This window comes from Taudactylus pleione, unplaced genomic scaffold, assembly GCF_031769625.1.
Source record: "Taudactylus pleione unplaced genomic scaffold, aTauple2 ptg000628l, whole genome shotgun sequence".
NCBI lineage: Eukaryota > Metazoa > Chordata > Amphibia > Anura > Myobatrachidae > Taudactylus > Taudactylus pleione.
Window position 1 is genome coordinate 870538 of NW_028285030.1, and position 19193 is coordinate 889730.

At 46.2% G+C, this 19193-nt stretch overlaps 1 protein-coding gene across 3 annotated transcripts in view; it reads right to left on the reverse strand.

Moving 5' to 3' along the window:
* TBC1D9 (TBC1 domain family member 9) overlaps positions 1–19193 on the reverse strand; it is a 99689-nt gene that overhangs the window by 69187 nt on the left and 11309 nt on the right. Inside the window, exon 1 of one of the 3 annotated variants that reach the window (XM_088454722.1) lies at positions 16517–17328. The exons of the other annotated variants lie outside the window; for them this stretch is intronic. Within the exon in view, the coding sequence (XP_088310848.1) occupies positions 16517–16640 (124 nt within the window). The 5' untranslated portion in view covers positions 16641–17328. Of the gene's footprint in view, positions 1–16516; positions 17329–19193 lie in introns of those variants that run through there. 3 annotated transcript variants of the gene reach the window in all.

Consider the following 19193-nt stretch of genomic DNA (forward strand, 5'->3'; position numbering starts at 1 on the left):
GAGTGCAGCTGAGTGTGATTTAAGGGGGACTGATCATCCTGCTTCAGCTGATCTCACAGTAGTTGCCCCCATTTAATCCATTGGATCTTATTGAGCATAATCAATCCATCAAGTTTCTTTTTTTTCTATTGCCACCACGAATAGGTTAGGCACATGATCAAATATGCTCTGGGGGCATGTGTCCTGTCATCCCCCTCTCCTCTAGAGGAGCCATTCTCAGTCATTCTGCCCTGTAGACAGAACGGAGGGGATGAGAAGTGTATGAGAGTGTCCCGGCAGGGGGCGGGGCTACCTAGTATGGCGCAGTCCTGATGCCTGCAATGTAACATGAGCAACAGGAGGAGGGATAGAGGAGCTGTCACAGTCCACTCTCACTGACAACTATTTAGCCTGTAATGTATGAAGGACATTAAATTATATTATCCCAGTATATAACTGTGTACAGATGTGTCCACATATCTCTAGCGTCATTGCGCATTAAACAGTCCTTTCAGTCGTGCCAAGCCATGTTTCGGTAGCGATTTTATTTTATAGTGCAACTTTTTCCCTTAAAATGCATCTTATTTGCAAAAGTCACACGAAAAGATGCTCAACACTCACGCACTATGTGTAACACGACTTGTAGCACATGGAGGATAGATGTATGTGTAACTGTGTAAACTGTATGTATGTGTGCCTGTATGTATGTGTGTGTGTGTGTGTGTGTGGGCCTGATTCATTACTGGACAGAATTGCAAAGCTCCATGCAAAAAGATTTGCAATTCCATCTTTGCAAACATGCAAATGCAGCACATGGTGTATGACAGCCCCTGCTGCATTTGCGAGATCCCAGCACTGCGACTGCCGGCCAGCTGAGTAAACTGAGGCTTACTCAGCTGGCCGGCTTGCAAGGCCAGGAAACTAATATAATCAGGGCCAATTCTAAACCATGTGGAGCCCAGGTTTCCTTTGGCGCTTCACCCACCCCTCCCAACAGAGGCATTTAAAGGGCGGTGCGGGGATGGCCAGCATTCCCGGAAACTGGGCATGTCCATCCTGTTTTCCTGGAGTGGCAAGGCCAGGGGCTGCGTCCACAGACGCAGTTCCCTGGCCTCATGATGTCTCTCCCATAGTTCCCACTGCGGGAGAAGAAAGGCGGAGCTCAGGAGTGAGCTCCAGCCTCCGGCAGATGCTGCAGGGGAAGGAGCTGCCGGGCGCCCGCTCGTAACAAAATCTCATTGAGCGACCGACAAATGGAGTAGGCAGCAGCTGTGCCTCTCCAGTCCGGTGCCGGCTAAGCTCATTTCGCCAGCCCTGGGTGCAGCAGCCAATAAGAAGTTGCCTGAATCTTATTGGCTGCTGCTGGCTGCTCAAGAACATCCACCGCGATCGACCGGTCGCGTGTCTGCGGTCGACCGCGATCTGCTGTATAGGATCGAAATGTAGCTGATGATGTACCACATCATATGAAAAAATTCCGTTACTTCTTCAAAGTCTGGTGAGTGCACCCCCTGATTTATATATTTGTCTTACTAGAGCCCTCGGACTCTTTTTGGGTAGTACCCCAGCAATATCAGTTTTTTTCACGCGAGTGTGGACCATATATATATATACACACACATATACACATTGTGTGTATATATATATATATATATATATATATATATATATATATATACACACACACACACACACACACACACACATATACATACATACACACACTTTTTTTAAATTATTATTTCTAGCTTTCTTTCTTCTTTATCTATATCTGTTATTTATATACACCTTCTTAAAAAAGGGGTCCAATATAAAATTAAAAAGTTGTGTATTCATTTGTTAATTAAAACTGATATTCATTGAAACAGACATTACTAAATACACATTACGCATGTAAATTCTTGCAGATTCCATTTCCATGGATCACGGTCCCTGACAGTTCAGCATACCAAATGAACAACATTAGTTTCTGGGTTGTGTGAGGCAATGACATAACTATATTCATGCTCAGCTAAGTGCAACAGACTTTTATACTGTAGATAGTTTAGTGTGATCTACTGAAATGCCATCCGATCACATGGCAATAAAATGTCATAACACATAGGCGAGTCAAACCATGACACGATATTATCTGTATAGATCTTTATGGGGAAAAAAAGAAAAGGAAAATATAATGAATCATTAACTCACTGCAAGCAATTGTTTCACATGCACAGCACGTGGCTCCAGGAGGTAGAGTATTTATCTTCTGTTTTCATGTCTTTGTAGTACTATTATTAAATGTTTGTTTTATTTCTATTGACATTGATTATAACTTACACATGAGTCATGTACTAAGCCTTGGAGAGAGCTAAATTGGATGGAGATAAAGTACCAACCAATAAGCTCCAAACAGTCATTTTTCAAACATAGCCTGTATAGTGACAGTTAGGAGCTGATTGGTTGGTACTTCATCAACGCCCACTTTCTCTTCAAGGCTTAGTGCATAGATCGCACAGAATCATACTTGTCTACTCTCCCGGGAGTCACAGGAGGCTCCCGATTTTTCGGGGAACCCCCTGCACCCCCGAAACAGTAGGCAAATATCCTGCATCCCGCCCACTTCCTAGTGAAGTGGGCAGGACGGGGAGATTTTCCAAGCAATTTGCGGGTCCATAGAGAGGGGGCGGGCCTAAATGACACGAATCGCAGCATTTAGCCCCACCATCTCCTCACGGACCCGTGAATCGGAGGGCTTTCCCGTAAAGAGGGCGGGCCTAATTACGGCTATAGTCTGGCTCCGCCCCCCAAGATGACAGCAGCCAGGTCCCCTCTATAGAAGGTGCAGCAAAAAGTTGGTAAGTATGCACAGAATTATATGTATACTAGCATGTGTCTCAGCGGAACTCATTTTACAAAGACAGCAGTGGCATCTAATATTGTAATGTATATTTTATACTGTAGACATTGATCACAAAATGTCTTTGTAAACAATATTTGCTTCAGGGATTAACACAAAAAGATGCTTGGGGCTACTAACTCGTGAGAAAGCCACGTAAAGTTGTGCATCGGAGAAGCAGCTGGTCCTGAGATCTACACCTTCAGCCCTGAGTCCCTTCGACTTGTTGATCATCATAGCGAAGCAGACACTTACAAGAAACTGCAGACGCTTGAACTGAAGAGGAAAATTGTTGGAGATAAGGGGTATAAATGGTATAACATTCTCACCTGTGCTAGTTCCTCTGTAGAGCAGAGACTTTACGTTGGGTTCTGTTGCATAACTTGGATGGAGTCAAGTTCCGCAGAAGAATGATCGGAACACCAACTTTCAGTGTAATGCGGGGATTGCCGCCTCTCGCCTCGCTTCTAAGCTGTCTGGGGGCATAGGGCTTCTCTCAAGCTCCCGGTAGTGGTGGATCTGGGGGGGCGATTGCCACCTCTAGCACACTGCTGCTTCCAGTGTGACTGCAACGGGATGCACATACAATGTCCCGGCAGTTCTTCTCACAGACCCGCTCTCCTGCATTCTCACTGTCCTGTCAGCTGTGTACCGCGGCTCGGGCTCAGCTTCCTGCTGCAGCATCTCACAGGTCCCTCTTCCTCCCCACTTACCCTATTGGTGGATAGAGCCCCATCCTGATGCTGCATTTCCCCCTGAGCTGCAGTGCGCACAGAGTACCGGTAGGGGGCGGACAGGCACAGGGTGAGGTGACGTCCTCAGGTTACTCGGAGACGGCTCAGTCTATGGAGAGGGAGGAACATGTGTGGCTGCAGGATAGACACTGGAGACAGCAGCGGGTGGGCAGGGTGCAGACTACATGAGGCATACGGCAGCGGGGGCCCCCGGGCTCTGAGATCATCTTACCCGGTCACCCGGACTGTGCGCATCCTCCCCGGGCCTCTGACACCCATCTCACCAGTCACCCAAACAGGGCGCTGACATCCATCTCACCGCCAGGGCTGGTGCAGTATTATCACACCCAGCGTCAGGTGGTGGGGTCACTTCACCCTATGGATAAGGAGTGCGGGCTGCTGGGGCATCTGGCTGCTGCTGCTGCTGGGGTGAGTGGCACATTAAATGCATGGAGTAATGACTGCTGGGGTGGGCGTTCCTAGTTATAGGGGCTCCACACTCCCTGATATCTCATATTGGGAACTTATAGATATCCTCAAATGCCATGCCCACCCCTGGGGAGTGAGACCAACGCCGCAGCTAATGGGAGTTGCTGTCATATTCTCCCGAGCTCATCCTCGCTCCTGCTGTTTACATTGGGTGGAGGAAAATCAGAGAGGGGAGGAGTTGGTACTGGAAAGGGGAGGAGTCAGGACTAAACAGTAAGCCATCCCCCCTAAAAGATAAGTCTAGGTCCGCCACTGGCTCCCGGCCGCTGCACTTCTTCCTCCCAGAAAGAGGAGCTCAGGGGGAAGACTTTGCCGGGGGCCAGCACCGACAGTGCCAGATAAGGAGCTGGGCACACCGCTAGTGTAGCGAGCTAGCTTAACATCACAGCAAGCACCCAGCAGATGAAGATCGTTGCTGCGGCCAGTTCCGCCCCAGAGCATCCTGCGCTCTATGAGGCTGCACCACCCTAGTTAGATGAAGATGAAGGCCCTGGGTTTACCCCACAGCTAATTGAACACGTTGCCTGATTCAATTAGCTGCGGAAAGCCCACATGCTAAGCCCAAGAGGGTGGGTTTTTCAACGCATCCTCAGGAGCTGAAAGGAAAAATCTGCCTTAAAATGCAGACACTGCATTTCAATGCTCTGGGAAACGCATAGATTCCAGCACTTTGTGTGAAATCTATGGGTTAGCACGTGCTAACCCCTGGTTTACCGCAATGGGAAAATGCTGTTTAATTCAAAAGCTCTGCATGTGAAACCCGGAGGCAAACCTCGTGCCTAACTGAATTCCCCCTACAGACCAGAAGCACAGTGATCAGTTTCCTGGCAGTACACCAAGTCGCTACAATCTCTTTATAATAGCTAAACTTGTTTAGCCATATAAAATATATTCGATTTTAGCATGCCAACAAACAGCTAAGCGGCCCATACTTGGTGCGATGTGCACCATGTATGACAACGGCCAATCCGATGCCCGACATATCGGGCGGTCCCCACACACGGAGCGCCCTATATGCCGGCACCTCCCTCCCTCACCTGCATAGCGCAACATGGGGTCGTACATCGCATCCCCAGATCGAGCGGATTTTCCGTAAGATGAGGATGCGATGTACGACCCCACGGGAGCGCGCACGGGACGACGTCATGCCCATACACGGTACGATATTAGGATTCTGGTACTTACTGATAAATCCCTTTCTCCGATTCCACAGGGGACACTGGAGCCGCTTAGCTGGCACCTTTAATAAAAAAAAACTTGAATGGTGGCTAGCTCCCCCAGCTCCATACCCCCCCCAAGTCAGTCTAAACAACTGTGCCCGAGGGGAGCTGGAAAGTAAGGAGAAGGTAAGTACCAAAATCCTAATTTCTCCTTCATCCACTAGGGGACACTGGAGCCTCAGTACAATGGGGACGTCCCAGAGCTCACATCCCGGGTGGGAGAGCGCTGAGAACCCTGCAAAACTGCACGGCCAAACTCTGAAGTGGAGTCCGCAAAAGTATCAAAACGGTAGAATCTTAGAAACGTGTGTTTGCCGGACCAAGTGGCTGCTCGACAAAGCTGGTTTAAAGAAACCCCACAAGCAGCCGCCCGTGAAGGTCCTACCGAGCGCGTAGAATGCGCTATAATGGAAGCCGGTGGTTGTCTGGAAGCCACCACATAAGCCTGTCTGATAGCCAGAGGTATCCATCTGGAAATAGTTTGTTTGGAAGCCGGCCAACCTAGTCGGGCCAAATCAAACCGAACAAACAAAACATCCGATTTTAGGAGCGAGGCAGTCCTGTCGACATAAATCCGGAGTGCTCTGACTACGTCTAAGGATTTAGAAGCTGGAGACTCATCCTTAAACACAGGGACCACAATTGGTTGATTTATATGAAAAGCAGATACTACTTTTGGAAGGAAGGATTTTTGTGTGCGTAATTCTGCCCTATCTTCGTGGAAAATGAGATAAGGAGGGCGGCATGATAAAGCACCCAGTTCAAACACACGCCTCGCTGAGGAGAGTGCCAAAAGGAGAACCACCTTCCAAGTTAAGTACTTTAACTCCATCCTCTGTAGCGGCTCGAAGGTTTCAGACTGGAGAAAAGCCAATACCAATCTAAGTCCCATGGTGCCGTAGGAGGCACAAAAGGAGGCTGAAGCCTGACTACTCCTTGGAGAAAAGTCTGGATATCCAGCAATAAGGCCAATTTTCTCTGAAAGAAAATGGATAACGCGGATATCTGTACCTTTATGGAACCCAGACGAAGACCCGCTGTTAAGCTAGCCTGAAGGAAAAGAAGGAGACGCGATACCTTAAATACTGATGGAGGTGAATTGCGTCTTTCATACCAAGTGACATAAGCTTTCAATATTCGGTAGTAATGCTTAGACGTAACCTCCTTTCGAGCCCTAATCATGGTGGGAATTACACTTGATGGGATTCCTTTCTGTCTGAGAACGGCCCTTTCAGTAGCCATGCTGTCAAACGAAGCCGCCTTAACTCTTGATAAATAAACGGCCCCTGAAGAAGGAGGTCGTCTTGAAGAGGAAGCGGCCACGGCTCGTCTACCAACAGATTCTTTATCTGCAAGTACCACGCTCGTCTGGGCCAATCTGTTGCTATGAATAGCACTCTGACATGCGTTTGATTCTCTGAAGTAAGCAAGAAATTAGCGGGAAAGGAGGGAATAAGTATACGTAGAGGAACCTCCACGGTGTTGTCAGTGCATCCACTGCTGCTGCCTATGGGTCCCTGGTCCAGGAACAGTAAATTGGTAATTTGTGGTTCAACCTCGATGCCATGAGATCGGCCTGTGGACGACCCCACCTGAGAGTTAGTTGGTGAAATACCAGAGGATTGAGCGACCATTTCCCCGGATGAATGTCCTGCCGACTGAGATAATCGGCCTCCCAGTTTTCCACTCCTGTGATGAAGATAGCAGAGGTTACCACTGCGAATTCCTCTGCCCAAAAGCAGGATTCTGCTTACTTCCCTCATGACAGCTCTGCTTTTGGTGCCGCCCTGTCTGTTTATATAAGCGCCCCGCTGTAGCATTGTCCGACTGTACCCGGACTGCCTGATCCTGCAACAGAGGATGCGCCAGCTGGAGATCATAAAATACTGCTGTTATCTCTAGAATATTTATGGGCAGACCTGCCTCCCTCTGAGTCCAGTGCCCCTGAAAATGTTTTCCCGGGTCACTGCTCCCCACCCTCTTAGACTTGCGTCTGTGGTGAGGAGAATCCAATCCCATACTGCGAACAGTCTTCCTGTCAGCAGGTGCGAGGGATTCAACTACCAAATGAGAAATGTTCTCGTCTGGGGAGACAAGAGGACTCGCTAGTGGAGAAATAGGTGGGATCCTGACCACTGGGAAAGAAGGTCCAACGGAAAGGGGCGGGCATGAAATCTTGCATATTGAATTGCCTCGAAGGTCGCCACCATCTTCCCAAGCAGGCAGATACAGAGATGTACTGATACCCTGCCATGCTGCAAAATCAGGCGCACCATGTTTTGAATGGAGGAGACCTTGTCCTGGGGCAGAAATACCTTTTGTTCCACTGTGTCCAATATCATGCCCAGAAATAGCAGACGTTGTGTCGGAGTCAGGGAGGATTTCTGAACATTTAGAATCCACCCGTGTTGCAAGAGAAGATTTTGGGTTAATTGAAGGTCTATTAACAATCGAGCTACTGAAGGGGCCTTGATCAGGAGGTTGTCTAGGTATGGGATAATGACTACCCCCTGAAGCTGCATCAGAGCCATCATTACGGCCATGACCTTTGTGAACACTCTTGGTGCCGACGAAAGACCGAAAGGTAGGGCCTGAAATTGCAAATGCGAGTCTAGGACCGCAAATCGAAGAAATGCCAATTGAGGAGGCCAGATGGGGATGTGGAGGTAGGCATCCTTTATGTCTAGGTACACAAGAAACTCGTCTTTTTCGAGACCTGCTATAACAGATTGGAGAGACTCCATCTTGAAATTGAAGGTTCGCAGATAAGGGTTTAGATCCCTGAGATTGAGAATGGGTCTCATCGAGCCGTCCGGCTTGGGCACCACAAACAAGCTGGAATAAAAACCCTGACCTCTCTGATGGGTCGGAACCTTCACTACCACCTGGGACAATAACAGCTTCTGTATTGCTTCTAGAATAACCACTTGTTTTTCTGATGCCAGTGGTAAACCAGTTGTGAAAAACGAGAAGGCGGTTCAGTTCTGAAGTCCATCTTCAGACCGTGGGTAATGATGTCCCTGACCCAGGCATCCTGGCAAGACCTAATCCACACTTCCTTGAAGTGTAGAAGACGAGCTCCCACCCTGTGGTCCCCCAACTGAGAAGGGAGAGAGTCATGCGGAGGGTTTTGCTGCTGTCATGTCCTGCTGGGACCCCGATGTTGCAGATCTATCGCGGTCTCTAGACCCGCGGGAGAAAGCCGGACCTCCTCTGAAGCGTCCTCTAAACCTACCGGGGGCACGAAAGGACCGAAAGGAGGGTCCTGCTGTAGGTCGTCTAGGAGGTGGATCCGCAGATGGTAGGTAAGTGGATTTCCCACCCGTAGCCTGTAAGATCCACTTATCTAACTCCGTCCCGAAAAGAACTTCCCCGGTAAAGGGAAGAACCACTACTGCTTTCTTCGACTCTGCATCTGCGTGCCATTGAAGCAGCCAAAGGTCTTTTCTGGCTGATATAGCTAAAGCCGAAGATCTAGCAGAAAGACCACCTATGTCCTTAGAAGCTTCCCCAAGGAAAGCGGCTGATTCTGCAATCTGTTCAGCCAGCTGAATAAGATCTTCAGTCTGCGTTCCGGTCCTGTGACCTTCTGCAAGATGTGTAGCCCAGGCTTCGACAGCCTTATTTACTCAGCAGCTAACCAGTGCTGGACGCAGTGATACTCCTGCCACTGTATATATGGATTTTAGCGTGTTTTCCAGCTTTCTGTCGGAGGACTCATTTAAGGAAACTGCCCCAGGTACAGGAAGCACTGTCTTTTTAGAAAGACGGGATACTGAGGGATCTTCTGCTGGGGGAGTTTCGCATAATTTCCTGCTATCTGGTGGAAATGGATAATATGATAAAAGTTTCTTAGAGGTTTGAAACCTCTTATCAGGGTGTTTCCACGCTGAGGTTAGGATATCATCCAACTTCTCTGAAGCTGGGAAAGTGACTTACCAAAAATAGACGGTTTAGAAGTCACCTCTGAGTCCTCTCTATGTAAGGCTTGGCGTACTGCAGTAATTAATGCATCTACGCCCTGAGAAATAGGTTCTGACTCATCAGGAAACTGAACCTCTTCTTGAACCACGCCCTCTTCTGGCTCCTGCGCCTCCTCGTCATCCAAATCATCCCAATGTAAGGGATTCTGGATAAGTCTCTTATTAGGGACATTATATGACGAGGCAGCAGGGGGGGCCTGGGACATAACTTTAGCAAGTCCCTCCACAGATTTGGCTAAAGAACGTGTCCAATCTGGTTCAGGTGATCTCTGTCTGATCACCACCCTGTCTCTGCGAGCTGCTTCAAGCTCATAGACAGTCTTGACATAACAGATGTTAGTTGATCAGACCATAATGGTTGGGATGGTGTGTTGGCAGCCTGAGGCTGAGACACACACTTGTCACACAGCATAGAAGAGTTAGATTGGTCTTGTGTGAACTTCTCTCCACATTTCTTGCATGAGAAGGCTTTTTGTGCAGCTTTAGATCCCTTGGGAGTCATGCTACAGCACTCTGTCACACACACCACACACACACTAGGTGATGGGACAGATCTAGAGACCACACAGCAGAAGGGGGGGCAGAGAGGGAGATATGCTATGCACCCTATAGTGCTCTAATTAATAGAGCTATAATACATGAAACAACACCCCTTACTGGCCTTATTTAGCCGCCTAAATGCAGCCTCCACGAACAGCCCTTCTTATAAAATGGCTCCCCAGCGTCCTTGTAGAAGCGCTGGGGTTGCTGGGAGGCAGGAGCAGAAGTCCGACTTAAGCTCCGCCCCCTCCACTATGGTGCCTTCACAGGGCTAGCGGCTGCCGCTCGTTTAAGTCCTGCCTCCCCCGCTAGTCAGGGAGCCAGGACGCACTGACCTTATCGCTGCCGAAGCTGCCGGTGGTGGGAATTGAGCTGGGGGAAGCCCGCGATGAGCGCCGCATGCAGCGCGTCTAGGCCTCCCCAGAGACTGAGGTCTCTGTAGCTGGAGACCGCAGGCAGTAGCGGTGAGGTCTCGCCGGCAGCTCCAGCGGTGCAGACAGGCAGGCAGGGGCAGTGTGCTGCCTGTCTCTATCCTCATCTGTATCTTGCTTAAAGTTTCTATAGTGTGCCTAAAAGAGCCAAGGTTCAGATCCCAGAGCACAATTTTTAGGCTGACCTGGGGGGGGTATAGAGGGGGAGGAGTTAGCCAGCATTCAAGTTTTTTGTATTAAAAAGGTGCCAGCTCCCGGTTAACCCACTTCTATACCCCATTGTACTGAGGCTCCAGTGTCCCCTAGTGGATGAAGGAGAAATAGCAGCTATATCGTGCCAATCCGTTGGATCGGTTACTATATCGCACCATGTATGGCCGGCTTAAGTCTCATATGTTTATGTTTAATAGTTAACTGATCCACTTTAAAACAGACTGATCCACTTTAAAACAGACTATTTAAAGCTCAATAATACTATTATAAGAATTGTCCGATGCTCATGTCGTGTTGAGTATATACTGTACAGTGTTTTTGTATCTACATAAGATGGATTAGAGCACTGCATCTTGACAGAAACCTTTAACAGTCTGGAGCATTCACAGGCTCAGGACAGACATAAGAAAGGGGAAATGTTATTTCACTGCAGAGAAGCACTAAGCATGGAATGTGGAGGCAGCATTTCCCAACAATATCACATACCACTGTGCCACTACATTAGGAATTCACAGTTCCAGAGCATTGCCTGTCTCTGGATGCAAAGAAGCAGCGCTCTAAAACTCAGAGTATAAAATAACTATATTATTAATGGCTTTAACTCATACTTACCGACTATGTAGAATTGTTTTCGGGGAGCAGACTGGAGAGCTCCTGCAGCAGGCTGGATATGGAGGATGGGGGGCCGGACTGGTGATGCAATTAGGTCCCACCCCTTTCCTGGAAAAGTCCGCGAGGAAGGGGCAGGGCTAAATGACCAATCATGATGTTTAGCCCGGCCCCTCCTCGCGGACCCGCAAAATCCCCATTAAGGGCAGGATTTAATTAGCCGCGAAAAGTGCCGTTTGGAGAAAAGTTTTTGCCGGTTTGCACTTTCGCCCGTTTTCTACTTTTCTCCCTATTCAATTCCACTACGTTTTCGCCTACGAAACTTTACATGGAAAAATAGGTGAAAACGTTTCTCCACATATAAGCAGGCGATTTGGAAGAGCAAAATCGCTATTTTGGGGTGCAAATGTGGGAAATTGATCCAGAACCCTTTCGATACCCCCCTTCCTAATGACTAATCAGTAAAGAAAAAAATAAAATGTAACATTTAAAAAGTGTTGGAAAATGGGTAAAAAGTGTCATTTTGGGGGGCTATATGGATGAGACAGGTGTTTTTGAGATTGCTGGAGGCTGCAGCAAGTGTATTTGTACACTTTTTTTTTAAATCTTCATATATTAGAGACATCAAAATATACTAGTACTCATTTTCATGTACTACAGTACTTATTTTCTGACAAAAACATTGCTCTCTATCATTTTTCCACACATAAGCAAATATGCATATAACAGCCCTTTGCCTCAAAATAAGTTCACTAAATACTTTTATTAGGGCTACTACTACTATTCTATATTGATTCCCAGGGTCACTGAAGCTTTTTATGGGGTACAGACTGATGTCCCCAAAAAAATTTCCTTTTCGCTAGTTCCACTTTGTAAAATATTCGCCTATCCGCGTTTTCACCTGTTTTACAATTGAATAGGTCAAAAAGCGGGGACGTGCATGGAGAAAACATTGCGGCAAAACAGGAGAATGGGGCAAATTCATTCCACTTTTCGTCAGAAGGCACTTTTCACGGCTATTTGAATTTGGCCCTAAATCTTCCCATCCTGCCTGCTTCACTAGGAAGTGGGTAGATGCGGGAGATCTGCGTACACTTCCAGGGGTGCGGGGGTTACCCGAAAAATCGTGAGCCTCCCGTGACTTCCGGTAGTGTAGGCAAGTATGCTTTAACTTTGGACCGTATAAAAAATAAAAATTTATATATAAAAATTGTGAATGGTTCAAAATTATACACAATTACTCAATACATGCTGCCATCTTGTTTTTACAAATCACTTCTCCAGACCCAGTAAAAAAAACAGTCCTGTGAGCCACAGTGAGGTTTATTTCCAGTTCTACTGACTTTGCAAACTTACATAGTACACTTTTAAAAAATAAAGAAAAAATGTATATAGAAACAAATGAGTGTGGAGAAACACGCAGTACTATGGTGGCTCTCAGAAATGAAAGGCTGAGGTTATGGATAGCACTTCAAGTCTATATTACTCATGCATTCCTTCAATTCTAGTAAATAAAAAATATACATGATACAAATAAGGTGCAGTTACATAAACTCTTCTGGGATGGCATACAATAAAACACATATAGACAATGATTTAGAGAAAGACAGTATATATGCCCCACATACATTTTCCACACACAGACATATCATAGATATTGTGAAAAGAAGGCAGGAGTTCCCAAACATCCACCTCCTCCAAGCTAAGAGCAGGGCAGCAGGTCTATTTCCTGAACAGTGGCCCACAAAGTGGGGGTGGATCAATTTCTTAGACTGAGTAGTCTCTGGGCTGGATTCATTACAGATCGCAACTGCGATTGCAATAATACATGCAGTCTCACTGCGATTGTATGCTGTCATTGCAATCGATATGCCGTCGCAGCACAACATAAGGACGCCCACTTTACCTAACACACATCCGTAATCCTTAGCAAGACTGTGAAACCATCGGTAACATCGAGTACCATTGCAGCCTCACGCACACTTGCACAAGCGCTGACCTTACTCAGGAATTGCTAACTTCATCGCACGCTATGAGTACTCAGGCTGCGTATGGCTTTGCAGTGGATAATTTATGCACGCCCATGCAACTGTGTTCAAACGCACTGGCACGCCTGCGTGTCGCCGACTCACCCCCCCGCCACCTCCCACAAATTGCACTGTCAATCACCCTGCTATGGGTCTGCAGAAGGCAACAATAGGCCGATTGCGTGCGTAATTGCAGTTGCGATCAGAAGTGAATCAGGCCCTCTGCCTCTATCACCAAGATGGCTGATGTTCTACTGATGTATTTGGAAGATCGGGGGGGGGGGATGTGCAACTTTCCCCTGTATTAAAACACACATTCCTCATTATGCCATACCAGGGACTTGAACTCTCAGCCTCAGACACTAGAGTCCGACACCTAACACATGAAGCTAGAGTATTTGCTCCTTGCTTGTTGCCAGTTTAAAACCATTCCAACTAAGCAGATATATCTAGTGTGTGGCTGCATGTGGTTGTGTGTAGTCGCACATTACTAGTAACCAACAGCATCCATGCAAACTACAGGGTACAATTTGTCATTTCCTCACCCTTACCCAGTAGATGAACACTTCATTACACTATAAATTAACACTGCTTCAGACAGTTCCACCAATCATACAACACTGCATGACTATGGTCAGGGGGACAGGCTTGAACTATATACACCAGTCTGAATAAGCAAATAAGTGAAGAATGAAAACTTCCTGGTGAAGAGAGCAAGAAAGGTCTAGATAAGCTCCTTGCACACTTAAATCTATTAACTATTTCTTTAAATTATCCACACATGGGTAAATAAATATATTGGTCACGTTAGGTGTTTTTGAGCAGAACATTGCAGAAAAAAGAAAGGTGGGGAATAATATGAAAGGATAAGATTAGAGGGGCCAGTCTTCTTTGCTGCAAACCACAATTGCTAAAAATAAAACATACAGATATTTCAAAGGGAAAAAAATGTATCACTAAGTAGCATTTGTGAGTGGTAAATAAGTAACATAATCCTATAATCTAAAGGGGCCTACCCATTACACGGTTTTTGGAACGATCGGACCAAAACCAGGAGGTTTTGGTCGCATTGTTCACAAAGTCGTGTAATGGATAGCCGGCAAGAACCAGGGATGCGCGTGCACGCTGGGTCCTTGCCGACCCCGACTATCTACAGAACATGCTGGTCAACCCGACGACGATCAGGTTCCCCATGTTCCGAGATAGGAGGTCGCGATCCTGCACTGAAAGACGTTCAGTGAACGCCATTTAGTGCATGCGGCCACCGCACCCAGCGAACTGAAGGACTGAACGCTAGACGTTCAGTTTTTCAGGTCGCCTAATGGATAATCTCTTTGAGCTACCATTATATATCACTTATGCAAATAGTTAATTCCAGGATACTCAAGGTAGAACCATTCTTATAAATCGCTATATTACATACACATAAGTCGTTCAGGTTGGGAATGTTTGCTGTAGCATACACTGCAACAAATGACTTGGGGGGAATTTTAACCATCAACTCAATATACTACGAGGGACTTCTGAACCAAACCTATTTTAAGAATTCTGAGCCATTCCATTGTGGAAGAGTGTGTAATATGTTTCCAAAAGTCCACATATTAGGACATCTATTAATGTAAGTGAAGAAAATGGTTTCTCACAGAGCCAGACATCAGAACTCTGCAGTGTCCATAGACCATAGCTGCGTATTTATATTCAACAGAACATTAGTAGCAGAACTCATCTGCCATGGTCATTGTATAATTTGTCTTCAGGTTCCCAAACTGTGTGCCGCAGCACCTGGGGTGCCTCGGGACACTTGCAGGGGTGCCTCAGGTTGGTGGTCCAGCACCAAATCAAATTATTTAAGGCCAATTTAATTTCAATTTGTTGACAAACAGAAATGTAAACCTATCCACCACCACATAACTGAACCTAAGGATGACAATTTACTTCACTTTACTACTTTAGTAAAAAAAAAAAATCCTGAATCTCTCCATAACAAACTTCAACTAGGGGTGCCGCGAAAACAATACTGAAACTCTAGGGTGCCGTGATTCAAAAAAGTTTGGGAACCACTGCCCTAGACAATATTTTGCATGATTTGTAGGCATCGGAACGACAAATCGTGCAGCGTCTACTAACGATAACAATCCCGATGGGCGGTCCCGCGGGTCGTTTGTCAAATCCTCAGATTTTAACTAAATGATGTCAAATCTGGCAATCTCGTTAACGAGATTAAGGTTGTTGGTCAGATCGTTTGAAAGACTGCACATAGTTTATGCAAGATATCGTGTCCAGGAGTTGCCAGGGGAGTTCAAGGGAAATCACATCACATGACATCACATCTTCTGGAGTCGTCTAGTGTGTAAGCACCATTAGATGGCTGCCAGAGACACAGTATATACACAAGTAAATAAAAAAATAATTTGTTGAAAATGCTACTGTATTTATATTAGTCATATACCTCACTCATGCCCTAAATGCAATGTCACTGGATTAGATCCATGCGTCTCGGATTTCCGCATGTGGCTAATATTTAGAAGAGAAGTGAACCAGTGGAGAAGTTGCCCATAGCAACCAATCAGCTTTCAAGTAGCATTTATCAAGTACAGTCTATAAAATAATAGGTAGGAGCCGATTGGTTGCTATGGGCAACTTCTCCACTGGTTCACTTCTCCACACTTTTCACTGCTTGATAAATAGACCCCTAAATTACAGAGCTCAATGAATTGCAACAATATGATGGGATTACTTAACATTATATTGCCAAATTTATACCCTATTATTAATCCTCTAGATGTCTCACTAATATGTTCAGAAACAGCATTGCAATATACATCATGTTCCATAGAAAGAGATTAATGTCATAAGCAGTGTCTAATGAACTGTCGTGACGGTATTAGGCAGCAAATGTTATTTTGGTTATAGAATTATTTCACAATTATTTAATCCCCATTTTTTATACTGTACATTCTTTTGAAGATAAATATTCAGCGCTGTAAAAAAAACATACATAGAGTGCTTCATATCAATGAGGGAACCAAATCCTTTTCTGCTCACCTGTATACAGGAGAGCGGGCTCCTCCCAGGAAGTGAGGTTAGGAATATACCACAGTATTTGTGGTAACAGAAATGGAATACACAATAAGAAACAGGAGGTTGTGTAACGGTAATGCAGCACACACAACTTGTCTACACAGGCTACAAAACCACTATCAAATAGAAACTCATGAGCAGGTTACAGTACAATGACACTGATTGCATAATTTGTGACTTTCACATATCTACTTCACACAATGGCACACGTATAAAAGGCAATGACAAATTGTATATTAATAGAAACTGCATGTGTGTGTAAATAGAATTATAAACACACACACACACACACAATAAAAAGGAACTGTAAGATTTTTCAAGTATGTGCTTACCAGCCAGCCCCCCTCCTCCTCTGGTCCCATGCCCCTTCCTCCTCTGCAGGATAAAATAGGGATTGGCCCTCTCCGTTATCCACAGGGCGTTTGCCAGCAGCACTTCCTCCGGGCTTAGCCACATGGCAGGGGGCACAAAGGACAGGATGCTAGTGCTATGTCAGGGAGACCCCAGTGCCATGCCGGGCAGTGCAGAGGCTGCTCAGGGACAGCAGTGTGAGAGCAGAGGATGGAGGCCAGGCGGCAGCAGCATCCTCTCTATGACCCCAATCAATATCAAGGTCTCCTGGCGGTGGGCTCCGTTCCTGCACTCAGCACAACAGGGAGGTGGGAGCGGAGACGGCAGACACCTCGTACAGTCTTTCAGCAGCAGATCCCCAGACACTCAGAAACAGGAACCAGCGCCTAATTCAGCGCTCAGGCTGGGAATTTTATATGTGATAATAGGCCATTTGGGAAATTTTAAAAAAATCCCCAGATGAATGATGGGACTACAGGGCTTTAAATGATCCTCAGATTGGTACATAATACATCAGGCGATGCGCTGGGTGACTGTGACCTCCTGGGTTACTATATGCAGGTGCTGTAGCTGCAGTACAGAGATCCGACCAGACATATCCACACACGCTGTGGCAGCCGCGGCAGGTAACAGCAGGTGATATGAGGACCAGGCTGGGGAGATGGGCGATGCATCAGTATTGCAGCGGCTGGGACAGCATTAGTGGTCTCTGTCTACGGTACCGAGCAAGGGAAGAGTACAAAGACATTGGCCAGCGGGACCGGGCAGCAGTGAGCAATGAGACAGGTCTGTGTGACAGCCCAGCTGTCATAACAAAGCTCGAATGGAATGGGAGGAGGAGGAGAAGAGAGATGACATAGCTATATGGGAGGCTGAGCCAGGCTGCTAAGAGCAATGACATCAGCTCAGCATCTCAGGCACACACAGGCCCCTGCAGGCTGCTAGAGGAAACCAGCAATGTATTATAATTATCATCTATCTACAGTAGCCTTGGCGGAGGGGAAAACTAGCCCCACACTCATTTTCCTCACATCACTCTGTAGGTTGTTTTGTAATATTCATTATACATTTTACAAACAGAATATTTCAATCATATTCTCAATTTACCCTAAGAAAATGAATATTTACATTTAAATATATTTCCCCAAGATATAGGGGTCTATTTACTAAGTAGTGTTAGGAGACAGAGTGAAAAGTGATAAGAAAGTGATAAGGTGCCAGCCAATCAGCTCTCAACTGTCATCTCACAGCCTGATTGAAAAATGACAGTTGGGAGCTGATTGGCCGGCACCTTATCACAGACTTATCACTTTTCACTCTGTCTCTTAACACTGCTTAGTAAATAGACCCCTAAATCTATCTGTTCGTTTTCTGACAGGTCTAAATAATTATGTTTGCTTCTCAGTTAAAACAGAATCTTTTTAAAGCAAACTTTTAATCAAAAGTTAGAATTTTTATTTAGTATACTGTATACCTGTGGTCTATAGATTAATTGTACAGCCGTTAAATGGGTAATTCCAGGTATGTTTATTGTGCTCCCTCCTTATGGTGCAGTGCCTCAACCCAAATCTTTTCCAGGGTGACTCGGGAGACCCCTTTGCACCAACCAAAAGCAACCTCCTATATACAATTACACTGACACAAGGAAGTTGTATAAAAAACACCTCAGTATATTTATTATGAGGAAAGGGGGGGTAAATAGATAACTAGAGGCAAGTAACATTACCATGTTCCTGGTTGTTTCTTTACTGTGTCTGCGCAGATCTATGGTGGCAGCACCATATGCCTGGTGATTTCTACAGCACCAACGCCAGAGAGTATAAAATATGGGTGCAGGTGTGCTGTGTGGGCCCTGTTGGCCCAGGAGCACCACACACACACTACACCCATTACATACACGCCCATGAGTACAAGCTGCGGTTGTCCACCTCCCTCACACCCAGTCGCAATCAATTTCCAAGCAGTACTAAAGAGTATTTAGTCAACGGTGAGTACTGTTGTGCACGTTGCTAACTAGGTTACATAACTTGTATTGGTGATAATAGCAGCAATGTCTCTATGCGTAGAACTCAGGGCCGTAGCTAGGGTAGTGCGGCCAGTGTCATCGCACAGGGCACCACAGGTTAGGGGGCGCTGTTTGGGCCTGTCAAATTTCTATTTATTATCATTCTCACTTGTAGTTTCCTCTTATTTCATCCCCAGCATCTCCTGGCCTCTCCTATCTCTTCCCTGGCACTACCCCATGAGGCCATTCCCCTTTTTTGGGTGTATTATGTCCCTTTGAAAAATGAGGGGGGCGCCAATGCTCTTTCTGGCACAGGGCACCAAAAAGTCTAGTTACGGCTCTGGTAGAACTGAATGAAGCAGCTGGATGTAGACCAAATGCAGAGCAAATGTATACAACACTATTGGATACATGACTTCAGTGACACGTGTATGGATGTCGGACACAAACATTAAAGAACTTGTTCAAGCTGTAACTTATCTGTCCTGGAGTTGGTATAAAGAGAGCTCAACAATGCAGAACCCAGACAAAACCTCATCTTGCTTTTGTCCTCACGTCTTACACAGGGATTTTCACAAATCTGATATTAACACAGATTGAGCGACTGTTTGCCATTACGCATGTGCGAAAGCCACACTGTGCACGCACAGGAT